Here is a 21,658-nt window from a genome sequence, read left to right on the forward strand (position 1 = left end):
CCTTAAAAAGCATTTGAAGGTTTTTGGTCTTGACTTAGTATGGGTGACTTAGTAGTTTTATTTTGCGGTGATATGGAAAAGAAAGAAAGTGAGCAAAAACAAAATAAAAAAATAAATCAAGACAAATAAATATTTCATTCAATTAGGACAAAAGCTGATAAAAAGCTGGGCAGGTGTGCACACCTGAAAGCTTTAAACAAAATAAGACAATATTCATATTTAATAAAAATGTATTGCTCCCATTTATTTCCAGCATGTTGGCACTTCAAGAATACAATGCATGGTGTCCAGATATTTTTTTCGCTTCCATTTATGTCACACCATTTTATTTTCACCTCTCTTACTGTAATTCACACCTAATTCAGCTTTTCTGTCATTTGTTTCTAGACTTTGGACCAAAGGCATTTGAACTTTGGTGGCTTTTAATAGGTGCTAATAACGACCTATGTCCAAAACATACTATGCATTTTACACATAGGTAAGATATGAAAGTCTGTGTTTATCAAACCTTTGTAAATCTGGTGAAAATTTTTTGTTCGATTTGGAGTAAATCAAGTCAAAAGAAGTAAAGTCAAAAGAAAAGAAAATATTTGGATCTTGTAGCCTAGTGGAAAAGATGTTGGCCTACCAAACAGACAGAAGTGAGTTTAAATCCCAGGTCCAATAAACTGCCACTGCTGGGCCCCTCAGCAAGGCCCTTAACCCTCAGTTGTGTAAAATGTAAGTAACCCTGGATAAGGGTTCTGGATAAAGTGGCTTCCAAATGTAGAATAAAATGGACTTTTAAACTAGAATTCAAAGTAGTAATGTAAAAATCTAAGAGGGAGACTGGTCCAGGTTGTGGGTGCAGCAACTGAGAGTCATATATCCATTAGACTTTAAGCGTGAATGTGGGACCTTGAGAAGTAACTGGTTTGATGACCTGACAGACCTGGGAGAGGAATATAGATAGAGGTGATCAGAGATATATTCTGGATTGCCTGGTTTTGTCAAACATTTACAACATTTACTAAAGAAAATGATAAATGAGGCTGACTATCAGGTAAGTGCAGCATAAGACTTTGCTTTAGTCATTAATCTAAATACAGACAAGCTTTGTGCTGTTCTCTGACACTGACAAGCAGCAAATTGTGTACCTGCCTCTGTCTACCTGTCCACAAAGTTTTTAATGATCTGGCAGCATTTTGCCTCAGAGTTGACTTTGGTGTCAAATGCTTTTCATTAAATAGAAATGCTGATGTGTGTCTATTGGATTATTTTCTCCCTTTCTGCCTATTTTAGGAGGTTTAGCCTTTAGGCTTTTTGTTTCAATTTACTCCTACATCTGGGCCTAGAGCATAGTTTAATTGGCCCTATTGGGAGAAAATAACAGTAGGGTTGTAAAAAAGAAAGTCTGAAATATTTCTAATAATAATTAGCATTCGGATAACAGATGATGAAATAGAAAAATATCTACTGTAGGCCCAGACCAATATCTTGCATTTTAAATGTATTTTCACTTTATATCATTGTGGCTTTTACTGCCTCAAAACCTGCAGTCACTTAGGGAAACATACTGTACTGTATGTCCTCAGTTGGAGGAAGACAAACTGAAGAAACATAATACAGAAACAAAACATTTCAATCCAGCATTACTGAAAATCAAAAGTATCCGTCTGTTTGTGCTATAAATAATGCATTAATATAAATATATAATGTATTCTCCATATGGTTGGTAGCAAGTGTACCTCATTTTATCAGCAGATTTCCTCTTTAAGTAAATGACAAGTTTTCAGAAAACACAGAAGAGAAGAGGACAGAAAATCTGTTCAGTTTTTTTTCCTGCTTATACACCTTTTTTCATTTTACATTTCATTTTCATGCTAGGTTCATATAAGGTCTGCATCAAATGACAAATTACAGAGGTGACACATTAGAACACCATAACAACTGATACTGAACTGAAATGTACTCCTGGTTAATGTCAGAACCCTATTGAGTATTACAAAAACATTACAAATTTGAAACAAAACAGCCCGGACTTTGGCCACGTGCATTTGTTTATGTTCCTCGTCACATGTCTGCCCTGCCCTTGTCTTGTTCCTCCCTGTTTCCACACCTGTTCCTAATTGTGCCTGATTGTCTTTTGTATTTAAGTGTGCCGCGTTGCTGATGGCAGCGCGGAATCTACTGTTGTATTGTCCTGTCTTTAGTCCGTGTCATGTTTAGTGTTTTTGTTATTAAACCCCGTTTGTTTTGCTATCCCGTGTTTGGGTCTGTTTTTATCCCGCGTCATGACACACGGTCTCACTCATCACTCATCAAAACATTGACACGTCATTACATTACATTACATCTGTTATCTGTTATATCTGTTACACTGGGAAGGTTTTAGCATTAACAATCATTAATACTGTATAACAATCAATTACACCATTTACAACACTGTACATCCATTACAAAATTAGACAGTAATATAATTCATTATCATACTGGAAGAGAAAACTGATGAAGTGTTAGAGACATTTATTAATTTTCTAATTTGGTGGGAAATAATGACAGTCATTGTTGTGGGTTTTCTAGTACTATCTAGCTGAGAACTCGAACTTGAGAAATGATTAATTTCTCTGTCTAATAATAATACATTATATCCATGTGGAACAAGTTTTTGATACAGTGTGGGATTTGAAATTGCCAGTGGAGATAAAATACTATCTATGTGAGGTATGAGCTCACTATAGCTATATAAATGTATTATTATTAGACGTTATTAGACATAGATATTAGTCATTTCTCAAGTTCGAGTTCTCAACTAGATAGTACTTGAAAACCCACAATGAAACATGCTGACTGTCATTATTTCCCACCAAATTAGAAAATTAATAAATGTCTCTAACACTTCATCAGTCCTGAAACTTTTTTTTTCAAATGACCTCAATCTACCAGTCAACTTCCACATCAGCTAAAACTCCACAGACGGTTATGTGATCAACTCGCAAGGACAAGTTTCTGCTTACAGTCAGTGAACTTTTAATCGAATCCACTTTTCTTCAGATTAGTGCATAACCTTTATATAATTTTGGCTGTTTGAAGTCTCACTTCATCATTCACGTCTGTGTGATGTTACTGAAAGTTCAACTTCTTTGAGATTTGCACTGGTTTGTATGTTGTCCAACCCTACATTATGTTTTATTTCAATTATTATTATTTTCTTTTTATTCTGTTTTTGTTAACACAGAACTGCTATTGCATCCAACTGTTTGACACCAGAATGGCATGGCAATGTAAAAAGGTGTCCAGGAAATGTCAACACCACCATATATCTATATAATTGTGTAAATTGATTTGATTGTTATGTCAACTCCATATCAAGGTTTATATTCCGTATGACAGCCGATGCCTAATCAAATTAGCCTTTATGGTTATATACTGTATGGACATATGAAATGTCAGTGCCATAAAGAGCATATGTTGCATTTAGCCCTATGAATACTTGTCTTACCTAAAGTGTACAGTACTTACAATGCTGCCACAAAATGAATTAATTAATGAATCAAATTATGACATTTGAATTGTATTGCATATCTAGAGTCCAGATCAATTCATCCACATTTTACTCATGCTGGGCCTCATTTATCAATGGATTTAAAAAATTGTAAATATATATATATATTTATATATATATAAATTTTGTAAATTTAAAATAATGTATGAATGTATGTAAATATATCCATAAAAGGACTATTGATGTAGGGCTCAACTCAACTAGAGATCAGCCTCAAATCATATATTTTACATGGATTACTCAACTTATATATGGATTAGATTGTCAATTTAAAATAGCTTATTTATTTACATCTTTTAGCATCTTTTTCACTGAATGGTAGAAAACAGTCTCTATTAGAAACGGATTTTCATGCTAGATCACTAGATTATGCCATCATAGAAATGAGCACAAAATCATGCAAACTCCATGATATTCAGAGAAGCTTGAAATTTTTAAAATTAGAATATTTCTTCAGACTTGGCCTATGATATTTTATATTTTATATATTTTATATGATTCAGTCGAAGCCCCTTTTCTATTCACGTCCATCAAGCACCCATGGATAAAGCTCAAAAAATCTCCTCAAACTTTGCGAAAACCATTCATTTTATATTAATAGCCATTATTTAAAGTTTTTTTTTTAAAAGTAGAAATAATAGAAAAACTAAAAGAAATGCTGCCATATAAAAGCATCATGGATGGTCTGTTTGCACATAGCCATAAGCCATATGTTGCAGCTGACTCTAGGGATAGCTCACTCACCGTGCTCAAGAAGGAAAGAAGGTTTAAAGACCGGTAAGATAAGACAAACGCAAAATGAAAGAGCCAAGTGTTGAAATCGGTTTCATTTGCCACAGCAACATCTTTTCATGCTGTGCAACAGTTCAGCACGTCAGCCGAGACACTTGAAGCAATTTAAAAAGAGCTATCCTGTGTGATGCGCTTGGCGAGCATAATCATCTTGGTACAGTGTAGACCTTTGTTCTACTCCATTTTCAAATCGCATCATTTTCTTTCCGCCTCACTTAATTCACAGCTAAGCCGTCTTTTCTGTAATTTGTCTTTATCTTTTCAGTGCTGTTATAGCGTTTTAATTATATATGTATGTTTGTATTAGTATAGACATGAAAGTCTTTTTTGATGTATAGTCTGTGAATACAGCAGTGTTTGAGCTTTGCCTATTATGGAGTTAGTTGTGCCATGCATATGCCTAGTAATTATGTGTGACCATCATTCAACAACATACACGTGATTATAAAGAAATTAGCATTTCCATAACATTTGTAAATCCAGTGAAAATTTTAATTTTCAGTTTGTCTTATCCAAACGTTTACACACAACTTATATGGATATACTGATGAATAAAGACTCACTGTGTTTAGTCTGTGTTCGGGCTTCTGATTACATATCTAATAAAATCTCGAGGGAAAAAAACAACAACTTGAAAAGTCCTTTTGCTAGGATACCACAGAACAGTGAACAGCACACTTTTACCACATGTGTTTATTATAAACAGCATTATCAGTTGTTTCAATACTTTGCATTTAGATAGAACATTATTCAAACAATAATTGTGGAAAAATAGCCATTTTTGCCATCTACATTTAAAAAAAGAAAAATTACAGTCTCGCAACCAGATCCTAAAGCTGACTCTAGCAGCTGATTATGTTGGTTTCGTGCAGTCTCAGCTCTGATATGCTTCTTATAGCTCTCATTTCATGGGGGATCCATTGTATTGGAGCAGATTAGATCATCAAGCCTTTATGTTTTTTGCACCTCATCCAGCCCAGGATCTGGTCTCAGTGTACCATAAAGCTCAGAGACAATCCTTGCACAGAGCCACCTGACCCTGGAGAAAGTCTCTGCAGGGACAAAGGCGTCTGTGTTTGGTACTGATCCCAGCACAGCTGAACAGAAGGACTTCCTTTTGCAGGAAACACTCTCTCCCCTTGATAGCCACAGCTGGAAATAAGTGGTTCATCTCCATTTCCAAAGCCTCACACTGAACATCAATCCTACATGAAGGAGAAAAAAATATTTTTAATTTGGAGGTTTTTCTAGTCTTCAGCTGTCCAGGTTTAGTGAGCCTCTGCCTTATCTTCTGTTCTTAGCTGATAGAAGTAGAACCTGATGTGATGTGAATTATGGGATGCTTTTCTGTTTATCTCAGTATGTACAGATTGATGATCAGAGTTACTGTAACTTGTCTGTAAGCTCGAACCAGTCTGGCCATTCTCTGTTGGCGTCTCTATACAATTCATTCCCAGCTGTAGAACTGCTGCTCATTGGGTGTTTTTTATTTATTGCACCATTCTGAGTAAACTGTACAGTCTACATTCCCTTCTTGCATCAACAATCATGCTACATTTAAAAGCACTCAGATCACAATTTCCCCCCCTATCTATGGCTGAGCATTACCTAAAACTGCTGGCCCATCTGAATGATTTTACTGTATGTACTGATTTGCCATGTGATTGGCTGATTAGACAATTAATGAATGTTTAGGCGTATAGGTTTTCCTGATTTTTTTACTCAGTCTGTGTAGAGAAAGGGTTTAAATATACAGGCATTGTATATTATGGTATCATTGTAGACTACTGTAATTGGCTCTTATATAATATACAATATCAAATATACAATTGATTACAATGTTCATAAGCAACACACAGACACAAGTTGATTCAAAACTGTTTATGATGCATTTAAGACTCAACCAAGGAATTATCTCCTACACTCCTGTCTGTGGTTCTCAAGGAGAGATGCCCAGTCTGGGGTGCTTAAGGTAACATGTCTGTTACTTGCAGGGATGTTTTCTTGGCACATCCTACACAGCCAACATGTACAGTACCTACGAACACTCACTTCAGTGTTTCACTTTTGAAAAGTGGGATAAAAATGACGTCCTCTTGAGAATAGAGAGGAGAGAGCATGTCTCTGGTGGAGGACTTTAGACCTTTACCCTGGGATATTGTTTGTAAGTGATGGAAAAAGGAATGTGAGATTGACAAACACATTGGGTCAGCAGGGTCACAGATTGTGTAATAGTCGGTGACGGTAAAGCAGGAGTTCAATTGGAAGCTTTCATTTTAGTGATCGATTTTACCTCCCTATCCTCACGTATGTTTGGAAATGTAGGAAGTATCCAAAAGAATAAGATTTAAAATAAAGGCATTGGAAATGAGGTTTCTATACAGGATTGTTGGCCTTGCTCTCCATAATAAGACAATCTGGGTGAGTATTGGAGAGGAACTGCTGTCCCTTTCAATCAGAGCACTTAGAGAATGGAACTGGTACTCACCCTTTGCGCAGCGAAACTAAACATCATCTTCCTCACTGCCCTCCTCACTGTCCTCAATTTCAACTGTAGTACAGGACGAACTTACAGCCTCCTGGGCGGTGGAAGTAGTTGCACCTCCCTGGTTAAGTCTACGATGGGCTGTCTGCATCCATAGCTCTACTGCTGGCTTTGGGTCAAATGTATCTGTACTCATCTTTGACAAGTGAATTGTTCATTCAATGGGCTGAAAGATGAGTATGTGACAGACGGGATCTGTACTTGTTTTTTATTATATTGAGGTGCGAGAAACCCCTCTCACAAGCAGCACTGCTCAGAGGAAGTGTATGGGACAATTTAAGAATCTTGTAAATGTTGCAGTAACAATCTGGATCGCTTTTATTAACTATCTTCTTGACCAAGTCATACACAGAAGATGTTGCCAATCGCTTTCCTGCTTGCTTTAAACGCATCCATTCTCTATAGTGGAGTCACTTGTATATTTTTTGCTCCACCTCAACGGATCGATTAAACGTCACACAATAGGACACCCCCCGATCAGCTGATTTCGCACAGTTCTCAAGGGTGTGTGCAGTGCACAGTAGATGCACAAGGAAATCCACGATCGCAACCATTTGCCGTAGATTCGGTAAAATGCCGTTGTACGTACCGACATTGACATCTTTTGAGGTGGCGGAATGCCAAAGAAGCTACTTAAAGTTTGCTGTTTTTTGGACATCTCTCACAGCATTAACCTCAATCTAAATCGATCTAAAATGGCGACTGTGCATCAACGCCCGTCAACGACGTCGATACGGACATGAGCGTTTAGAGCATATTAACAGCGTGCATTTTTCATTTTGGGGGTGCATGCGCACCTGCGCACCAGTTGTGTGCATCCCTGTATTAGAGAGTATATACAGTACTTGGGGATACTTGAATAGGAGCTGGATTATGTACCCAAGGACTGACCTTCTCATACAATGTGAACCCCACCAGGAAAAAAATGAAAGAATCGATCAAGCATAATATAAGTATTTCAATTAGAACATACCAGTGTTACTTACAAGCTCATAGACTATTAACAAATGCTAAGCATTTTTAACAAATATCTACCAGACAGGCTCTGATGCAGTTTTGCCCAAAGTATCTCAATTTAAGACAAAAATATATAGGTCCCCATTTTTCAGTTTAAAATTGTTTCATGTCCTGTCACCGCCCCTGTCTTGTCATTGCCTCTCTCCCTTGTGTGTAGTTAAGTGTGTATTTAAACCCTTGTGTGTATTGTTTTCCTTGCAAGGTGTATGTTCTGTTTGTTTGTGTCTAGCCTCTCATTCTGTTTTGATAACCCTTTTTGTAGACCTCAGCCTGTTCTTGACCTGCCTGTGGCTTTGCCTTGTTTTTTTATTTTGTTCCTAACCTAGCCTGTGATCTGCCACAGTTTGCCCCAACAGAAGTCTATTTTTAGACCCATTTTGCCTTTGCCCACTTCTGGAATAAAGGAAAGCGCACCTACACGTGTGTTCGTACAGCCTGACACTGTCTCTCTGTGTTTAATTGACACTAAATCAGTATCTCCCATTAAATATGACTGATTGGCATGAGATGGCCAAATTAGTGTTGCCTTTAAGCATAGGAAATCAATCCAAAAAAACTCAATGGCTCAGCAGGAACAGCAATTTAATGGCTCACCATCATCAGTTTAAGATAATTCTCTCTTTCTCTCTCTCTCTCTCATATATATATATGCACCAGACTGAGCTGAGACACTTCTTTCTGTATGTCTGGCTGTATACTAATCTTAGATCCTACTTTTGTTTGCTGATCCCTTTATATTTCTTCTGATATAACCTTTCTACCCAAGCATAACACTGCTAATTCTACTATGACCTTCTATATAGCTTTAGAGTCCAGTTTCTGTTCAGGTGTACTCTCATCTATTTTTTCTGCTGTACCACCTCCAGACTAGAACACCTCTGAGAGTGATACACCCCTTAACTCCTTCAAACAATTTAGTTATCTAAGAAAATTTCTAGGTGGAAGCTCTCATGCCCCTTTTCCACCAAGGCAGTTTGAGTGATTTTGAGTGAAAGATGGGACGTAAACAGTGACGTAACACTTGGCTCTGTGATGGCTCTTTAGCCCAAGGAAAGGCAAACCGGTTCTTAGAAGGCTCGCCAGTGGAACTAGCTCTGAACCAGCACTCGGTTCTTTCCGGTGAAAAAGAGACATTTTGAGTTCTGAGATGTAGCCCCTGTGCCACTTACCACAGTATCCGATGACCAATAAAAAGTCAGGCTGAGCTAGACAAGCTGGAAGAGCATACTTGCCAACTGATGATTTGATACCACACTTGCCAACTGATTCTTGCCAAAGTATTTGTACCTCAAAGCAGTTTCTCATAGAAAAGTGATTTTTTTTTTTTTAGGAAAAAGCAGTAAGGGAACATACTGTATTGCTCTCCAGTTTAGTTTAGCATTATAGAGGTTGGAAAATAACTTGTCAGGTGGGAAAGATGGTCTTCCAGTTTGTCCAAGTCAGCCTGTATTTTTCAGAGGTAGTCTGACTAAGCTAAATTTATCTTTCATGATTCTGAAAATTTGTTCATTTTTTTTGTTTACATCTTGACTCAAACTGGCTTTGAAGCAAATGCTAGGTTTCAGTCAAAAAGACACCCTAGATGGCAACCCTATCCACTGCATGGTGTCATGCATTCATCCACTCATTAACGCCTAGGGAACATTTCTACTCAGTCCTCCTACTATGCAGCTAATCAGCCTAATTGTATACTTTTCTGGGTGAGAGTAACTAAAGAATCCTATGTTGACATGTGGAGAGTTCCTGCTGCTATGTCCCTGGACTTATATCTTTAAGGCACCAACACTACCTATTGCACTAGACTACCACCCAATCTACATACTATACATAATTCAATTCAATATTTGTTGTACAGCAATTTTAACAATTTTTAATATTTGAAATATTTAAATGCCAAATATAAATGTATCCCTAATGAGTTGATGGTGAGGTGGTGATGGTGACAAATATCAACCTCCCTGTGACGATAGGAGTAAAAAGTATAAATAATTAATAGAATAATTAGGTACTGTCTGGTGTTGTACATGGTATTGGATGAAATGAACAAGAGTATTGATGCTGTCTCTGGTGTCATAATTTCATTATGACATTCATATCATTCAACAACTTGTTTTGAATGCAACATTTTTAACACCTTTAAAATCCTCACCCATTGAATGCCTCCATGTTGTTAATGAAAGGAAAGAAGGCAGGCTCACAGATGAGGCCAGCATCCTGGCATGTCTTCACACACGAAGAGGCCTCAGGACTGAGAAGCAACCTCAGGGCACTGAGAGGTGGCCAAGATGCTGGAGCACTGATGTTTGAGGCCCATACAACACTTGTGGAGTTGGGCATGAGGACAAAAGGGTTTGGTGGATTCCCTGGCCACAGTTTGGACTCATTGGCTGATGGAAAGGGGATAGTGATGCGACAAAAGTCCTTTGAATGTGTGAAAAACAAAAATAACAGCACAAAATAAACCATTGTAATTAATCAGTTTATGCTGAACAGATTATATCATCTGTGTGTGTGTGGCTTATTATCATTTAATATCTGATCAGCTATGACTGAAGTATTCATAGACAATACTCTGTGTGTGTGTGTGTGTGTGTGTGTGTGTGTGTGTGTGTGTGTGTGTGTGTGTGTGTGTGTGTGTGTGTGTGTGTGTGTGTGTGTGTGTGTGTGTGTGTGTGTGTGTGTGTGTGTGTGTGTGTGTGTGTGTGTGTGTGTGTGTACATAAACAGAAAGCATACCTGATGTTGGATGTATGCATTCAGTCTCTCTAGCATTCCTTCAGAGGTGTATTCATAAGGCAAGAAGGGCTCTACCTGTGTATAAATACAGAGACCCGAACGACAATATTGTAATCAATATCCTTAATCAACAAACTGTGCCTCTAAAGTTACTTAGAAACTTCAATTATTTGTAACCAGCAATGCAAACCTCCTACAGTGTTTCACCAAATTATCTTCATTGTCATTTGTAATGTCTCAGATTTACTAGAAATAGAAATGGCAGTGAAAGTAACCTCCTTTCAGCTCCTCTAACTTTGGTTGTTAATCTGGTACATACAGATTAACTAATATATTAATATAATAACATACAACTGTGTAAAAAATTATTTTAAATATTTATAAGTTAATTAGAAATCAATGCAGGCTGGGGATCACCACAGAGCAACAACTGATTTATGTAAAATATTTTATGTAAATTGTCATGTACATTTATGTACATTTGTCCCTATTTTTATATTTTTTTGTAATTTAATGGGGGGCACGGTGGCTTAGTGGGTAGCACGTTTGCCTCACACCTCCAGGGTCGGGGTTCGATTCCCGCCTCTGCCGTGTGTGTGCGGAGTTTGCATGTTCTCCCCGTGCCTCGGGGGTTTCCTCTGGGTACTCCGGTTTCCTCCCCCAGTCCAAAGACATGCATGGTAGGTTAATTGGCATCTCTGGAAAATTGTCCGTAGTGTGTGAATGCGTGAGTGAATGAGAGTGCGATGGGTTGGCACTCCGTCCAGGGTGTATCCTGCCTTGATGCCCGATGACGCCTGAGATAGGCACAGGCTCCCCGTGACCCGAGGTAGTTCGGATAAAGCGGTAGAAAATGAGTGAGTGAGTGTAATTTAATGCTAATTTCTATTTCCATCGTCTCATAAGATGTGTGCCAACCAGAATGAAGTTTCTGAAATGTTCTTTATGTTCTGCTCAAGCATCGTAGACCATTTTCCTGCACAGACGCCACACACACTTGGGAAGTTCACTGAAGTTATACACAGAAGAGGGGATCGATCGATTGTATCTGCTGCTTGTGAGGGAGATACAGTAGATCAAGCATTCTAGGAGTGATTTAATGCAACTGGCATTTCTCCAGCAGGACAATATATGGAACATGGTCAACTCGTATCAGCATTGGTCAGAAGCCATGTGAACTCAGAAGACCCCATAATTCAAGCTGAGCAAACCAATATTTACTCTTAATAGTGCAGTGTGCCAAAGAGATTCAAAACAGCCCCCAGTGAGCCAAAATTGGGTCTCACTGGATCTGCCAATGGTAGATTACACCAACAGTCATGATCCCAGTTGCTCTGATATTGTCATTAATGAAGTTTACCACATAAAATCATCTCCAACTCTTACTCCATTGGATTAAAATAAGTCCTCTTGACGTAACAGTTTCAGTTAAATGAAATATAGATCACCAGCACTATTCTTCATTCATCGAGTTACTCAGTAAAAAGATAACAACACTTTTCTTTTTGACTTTCAGTTTTATGCTTAGATTTGAAGTATATACTGTATATTTGGCATTTAGCATTATCCAGAGTAACTTACAGTACATGTATCTCAATTATACAGATGAGCAATTGAAGGTTAAAGGCTTTGCTCAGGGGCCCAGTAGTGACAGCCTGGGGCGAACCTGGGGTTCAAACTCACAACCTTCCCATCAGTAGTCAAACACCTTAACCACTAAGCTATCACTTCCCCCTATATAAGTACAAGTGTTAAACAGGTTACCGCATGGTCCCTAAGATAAGTTGTTAACTTGTTCTTTTTCTTGATTATCAAAATAAGAATATATAAAAAATATATATCAGTAAACAAGAAACCCACAAAAACGAACCACAATTTCTCAGGGTTTATTGCCATATTCAACAAAAAAGAAAAAGTGACATGCTATGAGTTAAACTTCTATGAAAATTGTACTAAAATATGTAGAATAAAGCTTCCAAATGTGTGTAGGATAGATAATATATATTGTTTTTATAGAAGGTTATAGTCATAGAAATTGAAATTCATAGAAATTGAAATTCATAGAAATTTAAATTCATAGAAATTTAAATTAATAGAAATTTAAATTCATAGAAATTCATAGTTGTCCTGTTTGGTGTGTAAAGTTAAAAAATGATTGTAAATTCATATAAAATATATATATATATTTACAATCAATATTCAAAATATGAATATGAAATACAAATATGAAATTTGTAGCTGTAAAAGTAAAAACATACAACTGGTATTTTTTCCACAGATTTTGGATTCTGTAATCACAGGGTTCCTTGTTTAAACTTCTACAAGTGAAGGCACATGTAATTGTAAAAGCTGTAGCCATGATTAAAACATGTGAATTGAAGAGGGCTTGGGCTCAATCATCAGAAAATTTGCTGTAATTTTGAAAAAATTGCAAGCTCCACAAATTACTGTGGCGGTTGCTTGAATTTGTGTTTATTTCTTTGAACGCAAATCCACATAATCCTTAGAGGGACAACTAAAACACTGATTGCAGATGTTTTCATCTTTTAAATGAATATGCACTCACCTTAGCTTTCAAGATTTCCTTAATGGCCGACTCTATTTCCTTCGAGTTGTTATAGTCCACAGTGATGACGTGCGGTCTGCCGATGTACTGCTCGGAATAGGGGTGTTGAGAGGACACCTGATTCAAAAACAAACCAAAACAACTTAGGATTATTACTATGTACTGTACATTATGGGTTTCTCTGGGTATGGGAGTATGACCTGCTAGTGAAAGAAAATGAAAATTTGTTAGGATTTACTACTTTTGAGACCGTAATGACACTTCCAATGTAACTGAAGACCACATGCTATGAGCTTAATATTCCTATTCTCAAGGACAATATGTTACAACAACACTATTGACATTTGATGCACCAACCTAGTCATTTTTCTTAATTTTTTCACTTATGTGTGTAAATAAAGCAAAACTTCATGTCTATAATCAATAAACGTTATGTAAAATCATAATATTGGAAGATGTCATGATTGTATAACCTCTGCAGTGGTTAGTGGTTGAAGTGGCATTCACATCTCACGCATTTGGTGTAATATGGCCTTGAAAGGCTACACTGATTATCTCGGGAAGGTGTAAGAGGAATACTATACCAGGGTCTATTGTATGATGAGCAGTGGCAGCTCAGTGCATTAGTTACTCAGACAGTTGTCACTACAAATTCTTGCACTATCAAGCTACCACGGTTGGACCTTAAATACCAGACCTTAACTGCTAAAGTGTATTGAAAATGAGATCATCCTTTCATTTCTGTAAATTGTTTTTGGTAAAGGCATGTGTCAAATGTTGTAAATGCAAAAAGAGCTGTATTTTATCTTTATTCCACAATTAAAAAACTATAAACATAATTGTCAGGTTAATGTTAATGCTGCTCATTGGAATACATTATAGTTTCCATAGCAACAGCTCATACACGGGATCCTGTGCAGCAGATAAAGATGAATGATAATTGGCTTTTAAAAATCTGTTGTTTAACAAAGTAATTCTTAAAATCATTGATGTGGTGATTTTTTTTTACTTTCAGGAGTCATTTATTTCACAATTATCAAGGCATAGTGCGTTTTAATGGCAAAATGTTTTGCTAGTTTTATCAGCACAGGAAAGTCTTCAGGAAAAAAGTGCTTACTCTCACTGTTTTCTCAGTAAAATAACAAGGTGGCAAGAGAAAGAAAGAGAAAGAGACTGATGAGAGAATGATAATGAATGGGAGAACAGGAACTAAGGAACTTAGTTGCCTTTTCAGATACACAGCATTTTCTTTAAGCAATGTACAGTAAACCTTTGACCTCAGAGGTTGGGTTGGATTACGTCCAGACTAATTTGTTCTTTCAAAGTACCCCAATATTTAAAAATTTGAGATTGAGATGCATTTACAGCCAATATAAAGAAATTCTTAATAGCATCAAATTTCATTTAAATTTTTCTTACAAGTATCATGAATTTGGGTTCAGGTTGCCAAACAATTAGGACTCACCTCTCTGGACATGGGCTTTCCTCTGAAGAACTCGTTATTGAGAGAGCTACGAGACGGATTAAATTTGGGCTGAAGGAAAATGCAGCCATTGGCTATGGCCTCCAAAGGGGCAGGACCTTCATAAGGAAAGCCAAACCCTACAAAAAGCTTAAAACAGAAAAATAGAAATGAATTAGAGTAACCCAAGTTTGTGTATTTATATTCAACTGAACACATTCATTAATGTTTCTAAGCTTTTTTCTATATTTGTTCTTTAATTTTTAACCCTTTATTATAAAATTACTTGCTGTATGTTAGCTGTATTTGGCTATGATCTGACCTCTGATAGAGTATATACTTTGACTCTTATTTATAGGGCATCTGGCCCTTATTTTACCTTCAAATGTAAAGAATAATTAATGTTAGACAGTCAATATATAAGTTAAAACTCAGAAGCACAATGAATATACCTTGGCCTTCCTAAGAAGCTGCTGAAGCTCTTGTTGAGGCAACAAGCCATGATTTCGGACAAAGGCAGGGATTTCTGGAGGCCGCTGGGATTCATAATAAACTGTCCCATGAATGTCCATGTAGCGGTGGAGGATGGTGAGAAACTTGTCTTTTCCCTGCAGGAGAGAGGGCAGGGTACAAATACAGCTGTTAAATCCCTGGGTGGAAAACATCAATAAATAAAGGATTTCAGGATGTAGGACATGGTCTCAACTGAAAACTAGATTTACAATTTTTGTTCCGGATACTTCCTGCTAGTAAATCTCCCCACAAAATGTGAACCCTAACATCTTTTTATTGGCTTAAGGTGAAAAACAAATAAACAAGTAGTATTTTCTTATGTATCTGTATCTCATACCAAATTGTTGCCAAATTTTGGAATCACACAATGTCTAGACATTTTCCTTTCAATGTAACTAACTTAACAGGCTTAAACCAGTTCCAGTACGCCAATGCCCCATGTACGATACAAAGAGAGCTCCTTGACGTCATGGCTTGCCAAGGCAGGAGTGGAAAAAATTGATTGGCCTGCACAGAGCCCTGTCTTCATCCCCACTGAACACTTTTGTAATGAACTGGAATGCCAAATGAACCCCAGACCACCACGCCTGACCTCACTAATGCTCTTGTAGCTGAATGAGCACAAATCCCCAAATTATAGTACACAGTCTTCCCAGAAGAGTGGAGGATATTATAACCCAAAGCAGAGCGTATGTCTTTATTAGATGTATAAGTAGCACATATTGGTGTGATTCTTCAAGTGGCCACATAGTTTTAATTATATAGTGTACCATATATAGAGTATATAGAGTATTTGGGTATTAAGTAATACTTTGTAATAAATTAATGAATTTTGTGACCTTGGCATGCATATAAAAAGCACGGTCTAAAATTAGGGCATTGTATTGAATTCCCTTTAAATAACAGCAGCAGGATGATATTTTCAAATAACAGAACTTTACTTCTCGTTTATTACATTTCTGTCAGTTCTTTAAGCGTAGGACATATAATTGTGTCCCAACAGTCCAAAAATTAAAAATATGGATTATTATAAATATAATTTATTTTATAATGTGGCATAAAATGTTATGTCGTTGTTGTCAACAAATGCACACTTATATACAGAATAGAACAAAAGATTCCAAATATTATGATGTAACACTGTTGGAGTATGGACATCTTTTGTTATGACTTTTGTTATGACTTATGACAATAGCATACAGTATGACCTTCAAGGTATTACATGCTATCACACGGTTATCTTGTCATGACGCAAGTAAAGAGTTAACCAATTTTATCACAATAATATAATATTGCAGCAGCTGTAGGGTCTTGTGCATCTGGTTTTCGAGACACAACTTCTCCCACTTCCTTTCTTTACTTCTAGCTGTGTTTATGCACATCAGGCCATTAAATGCAAAATCATCTAACGATCTATTAAATCTCTCACTTACCTCAAGCTGTAGATAATGGAAAGAGCAGATGGACAGAAAAAAAAAACAGAAATAGAAAGATATTAGTTGTGATGCCATCATGTTAAGTGACAGCAATACTGTATGAATGCATTAGGTGACAGAATAGACTACAGGGCATTGTTCTCATGAGGGCATTTGACTGTAAATATGGTATGAGATGAAGAAGCAATGATTTGTGTTTGAACGCTGTCAGAAAAAAATCAGTGGCTCATCTCTAGATTTCTGACAGCCGAAGCATGTGTTCTAAAAGATTAAAGTGGGCTGCTTGTCAGTTTTGCTAGGAACAGAAGGAAGCAACTTCCTCCACTGATGTTTGCATAATGTTTAATTCTCCTTCTGTCTCGATGTGTCTCTCTCTTCTTTGCAAGCTTTGCTCTTCATCACAACTTGATTAGTGTCACAGTGCTAACTGTATTCTGTCTAAAATGCCACTGCGGCACAACGCTGTCATTGTGCCTAACAGACTATGATAGGCAATCTATCTCAGAGTGCACCATTAGAAGTGCTGAGTCTACTGTGGCCATAAAATGATACACAACCTCAAGTCCTCAGGGATGAGTACCACATTAGAAGCTAAATCCGGCACCACTTACCAGGTGAAAGCGTTTGACAACTCATCAGAGAGTTATTACCGCGACAGCCTTCGTCTCCAGATTTATAACAGCCATAAACAGATGCGACTCAAGAGGATGCCCGTGTCTCTGTAGCTCTATCAATCAGGGTTAAAAGTGATCGTTATCTCCCTATCAGTCATGAAGCTTTACATGACCGAGGTGACACCCGCAGGGCCTTCGCGACGTATAAAGCACCAAGCAGTGTCTTAAAATGAGTGTCCGTGAGAAATGAAAAGGAAGATAATCATAAATCCAGTGCCGCTGAATTTTTCACAGTGGTAAAATATTCATGAGGAAAGCTTGCTGTTGCACTGTGTGTGTTTGTGTGTGTGTGTGTGTTACCTTCCACATGTTGGCCTCTTTGCCATAGATCACTGCCATATTGTTGACTTTCTCTCTCTGAATGTTCAGCCTCTCTGTTTGGTTTAGTTCTTCAGCAACAAAGCCCATGAAGGAGTTGTCAGGAGTGTGTGCTACAATGGGGAAACAATTTGTACTGAATTTGTAAAATCAATTTTAAATTTTAAAGATCGATAAAGAACAAGTCATATTGCACAGACCTAGAATTGCTGATAAAAATGGTAAAGCTTTCTGTTAGGAGACATTTCTTTAATATATATGAAAGGTGATTCCACTGTAGGTTATATTACACCATGGGAAAGTCTTTACGGCAAAGAACTTCATGCTTTCTCTGTAACATAAGCTAATTTTTTTACTTATTGAGAGAGAGAGAGAGAGAGAGAGAGAGAGAGAGAGAGAGAGAGAGAGCACAATATATATATATATATAAAAATAAAAAAAAATATATATATATATATATATATAGAGAGAGAGAGAGAGAGAGAGATAGAGAGCACACGAGAGAGAGAGAGAGGGCTTGAGAAAGAGAGAGAGAGAGAGAGAAAATAAAAAATAAACAGCAAAAAATAATAAACTATACATTTACCACACAATAGATACAATTGTACCTATAAACTATATATTAATCTTAGTCACAACGCACAACCCTGCAGCTTGTTTATTACAGAGTCACGTAAATCCCCATGATGCGTTGTGCCTTCCAGACTGCATTGTGAATTCAAGTGCAAGCACACTTCTGTATACTTTGTTTGGATTCTAGTCCTCTCTCTGTCTTTTTCTCTGCCATTGGTTAATCACTCTGATGTGTGTTGATTGTTCTCTCCTGTTTTGTAGCAGTTTCAGATCAGTTTATAGACAGTATTTAAACTCTTCTGTTTCTATTCTCTTTACAAGATCTTATAGTACTTTACTGTTGATTAAATTCAGAATTGTTCCTGCATTTCTGGTTCCATTTCCCTTTGTTTTATTTGTTTCATTTCCTGGATTTTGATTTCTCTCCTGTGCCTGGAATACAAATGCTGTCTGTCTGTCTTCTGACCACTGCTACAATGTTCGGTCCGTTCTCATGAAACCGTTCTCATATGGCCCTCCATCTCCTGAGTCAAACCGTTCTCATATGGCCCTCCATCTCCTGAGTCAAACCGTTCTCATATGGCCCTCCATCTCCTGAGTCAAACCGTTCTCATATGGCCCTCCATCTCCTGGGTCAAACCGTTCTCATATGGCCCTCCATCTCCTGAGTCAAACCGTTCTCATATGGCCCTCCATCTCCTGAGTCAAACCGTTCTCATATGGCCCTCCATCTCCTGGGTCAAACCGTTCTCATATGGGCCTCCATCTCCTGGGTCAAACCGTTCTCATATGGCCCTCCATCTCCTGGGTCAAACCGTTCTCATATGGGCCTCCATCTCCTGGGTCAAACCGTTCTCATATGGCCCTCCATCTCCTGACTCGATCCGTTCTCATATGGCCCTCCAGCTTCTGACTCCTGAACGAATGTTGTTGCTCCAGGCTTCACCGAGGTTGTCTCTCTGCCACCAGGCGTCACCAAGGTCGTCACCTCGCATCCTGACTGCCCTAATGACGACTCTTCTCACCATGCTCTCTCTACCACCTGGCTTCACAGACGTTGTCTTCTTTTCGTAGCCACGTCTGATGACATCATGCTCTTTCCCTTTACCTTTCTGGTCTGCTAAGGATGTCACTGAGTCCTGACTCCAGTGAGGACACCAATGACATAAGCTGTGCCTTCAGGCGGGTGTTATGTCATTTAAACTTACCGCACACTTTGCCTTCCAGCATGCCGTGTGGATCAAACACGCATGTCTCTTCTGTCTTCTATCTTGATTAATAGTTAATTCTATCGATTCATTTCCAAGCTGTGCTTCAAATTCTTGTCATTTCCTTTTTCTTTTAGCACTTCTGCCTTGAATATAGATCTTCCTTTGTTAATGCTCTCTGCCTGTTCTTTGAAGCTATAATTCTATAATATGAGATTTGGTCTGTTCTCAATAAATGCTGATCTCATGCATTTGTGTCTTGCCTCTCAATATCTGAACCGCACATTAGAGATGTAATGAATCACCTGTATGAAAAATGTCTAACTTCTAACCTATAGACAAAAAGCAGAACAGAATCACAAGAGAGCACAATTTACTGTGAAAAGCTTAATGACGAGATATTGACGAGCGATCAGTTTAGTTGACTTTTCTAGTCATGTTTTTGAATAACTGTACGGCAGTGTACAAAACAATATAATGCTTTAAATTCAGCACGGGTGACTAAATAGAACAAAGGCAGCATTAGGATCATTGAGAGAGCAGAACTGAGCAAACCTGAACAGAATGACAAGTCTTATTACGTTGTTGTCGTTTTTCTCCTCCGAAACCAAGCTGTCTGGTTTTCTATTTAATATTTAAATCACTAAACTACAGACTAAATGACTCTCTCAGACTGCAGTAAGACAGAAGAAAAATACAGATGCACAGCTGCGACCATGAACACCTGCTCTGCTTCTCGGGTAATTGTATTCCATTGCATTGCCAGTACACACCTTGGGCATACCTGAGAAGCAGCTGCAGCCCAGTGAGCTACAAACTCACACAATCAACACACACATAAACCTGCCTGGCTCAGTTAGACCTAATAATTATAAATTTGCTTTCCCACACTGCTAAGACTAAAACAACAATAACAAAACAACAACAACAACAAAAAACATTACTTACGGAACATGGTCATGTATTGTCTGCAGTTGAGGTTCCAGTAGCCCCAGTTGGTCCTGTAGCCATGCAGGGTAGCATATTCCTCATGGTTATATGCTGGCTCAGTGCCAAAGGTGTCAATCACCCGGATGTGACATCTGTCAGAAACAATGATGCTTACATAGATGCTGAAACACTTTATTAACTTCTAAAAGAGAGATAAACAGTCAAATATATTTATTTTATATTCACTACATATTAATCAGAGTTACAGCTCACATCCAGGCAGCTTGTTTTAGACCTGCAAAACAATGAGTGGTGTAATTCCCCATTAACTCACACTGCTCCTTCCAGCGTGCAGCGTAGATTCAAGCTCAAACCCGCTTCAATACTGTACTTCCACTGTTTTGTTTCCAGTCCTTTCTCCATCCATGTTCTGTCACTGTTTTACTGTGTGCCATGCTTTGTGTTGATTGTTCTTTGTTATAGTTTCCGATCAGCTTGTTTATTAAAGATAAATGTTCTGTTTCTGTATTTCTGATTCTTTTAATTTCCTGGATTTTGATCTGCTCCATTGCCTGGAAAATGAACAAAATTTTGCCTTTGCTTAGGCTGCCGGCATATGCTCTAACACCGCTATGATTTTTTATGACTGTTCTCGACAAAAGCCAATAAAAGCTAATCTCAGGTGATTTCATTCTGTCTCTCCACCTCTACACCACACTGAAGACACATTGGCACCTAAGGATGCAGTGTCAGTTTGGTTATGTAATCCCAGTACTGATATATTGAGACAGCAGGAAAACTTGAAGGAACTGAAGAACTTCCAGTGTGATCGGTTTAAAGGTAAATAAAGTCATTGTAAGTCCAGAAATTGCAGCAATTTGTACCGTTATTCTGAACGCAAAACCAAACTGAGGAACCAGCCAAACAGTTACCATAGACTGAGTAGCGCAGGATTAGTGTCCTGATATAAATAAAATGCTTCCAACCTTATTTTACACCAGAGATAAGATGTTCCAGCGATACAGTCTTCTTCACTCCCCCATAAACTCTCAATGTTAGTGCAACATTTTAGTTGGCTCAGTCTTGCAGAACAAATAGAGCCTTATGATCTACATTAAAGATGCTGAAAATAAAGTGTTTAAAGACTCTGGAAAGTCTAATGATTCTATTATGAGCTGTCTGCTTCCCATGTGGCAAAAGAGTCAAAGCATTAAAGATAGATTAGTTGATCTGAAGTAGTGCTGATTTAAAGAGAATATAAAGCAAAAATAAAGAAAGAAACGTGCATTTTACAGAAATCAAGCAATCAAGAAAAAGGCTATAAAGCTTCCAGTAAACAACTGTA

At 37.7% G+C, this 21,658-nt stretch overlaps 1 protein-coding gene across 2 annotated transcripts in view; it reads right to left on the reverse strand.

The window, feature by feature from the left end:
• Positions 1-4,839: 4,839 nt before the first annotated feature.
• Positions 4,840-21,658, reverse strand: part of LOC113639474 (alpha-1,6-mannosylglycoprotein 6-beta-N-acetylglucosaminyltransferase B-like) — an 83,700-nt gene continuing 66,881 nt past the window's right edge. For both annotated transcript variants that reach the window (XM_027141329.2, XM_027141328.2), the window contains exons 10-18: positions 20,332-20,465; positions 17,585-17,715; positions 16,608-16,613; positions 15,114-15,269; positions 14,665-14,811; positions 13,200-13,316; positions 10,634-10,708; positions 10,048-10,319; positions 4,840-5,541 (exon numbers count right to left, since the gene is read on the reverse strand). In XM_027141329.2, the coding sequence (XP_026997130.1) occupies positions 5,343-5,541; positions 10,048-10,319; positions 10,634-10,708; positions 13,200-13,316; positions 14,665-14,811; positions 15,114-15,269; positions 16,608-16,613; positions 17,585-17,715; positions 20,332-20,465 (1,237 nt within the window). In that variant the 3' untranslated portion in view covers positions 4,840-5,342. The remainder of the gene's footprint in view (positions 5,542-10,047; positions 10,320-10,633; positions 10,709-13,199; positions 13,317-14,664; positions 14,812-15,113; positions 15,270-16,607; positions 16,614-17,584; positions 17,716-20,331; positions 20,466-21,658) is intronic.

Source organism: Tachysurus fulvidraco, chromosome 15, assembly GCF_022655615.1.
Source record: "Tachysurus fulvidraco isolate hzauxx_2018 chromosome 15, HZAU_PFXX_2.0, whole genome shotgun sequence".
In the NCBI taxonomy this organism is placed as follows: domain Eukaryota; kingdom Metazoa; phylum Chordata; class Actinopteri; order Siluriformes; family Bagridae; genus Tachysurus; species Tachysurus fulvidraco.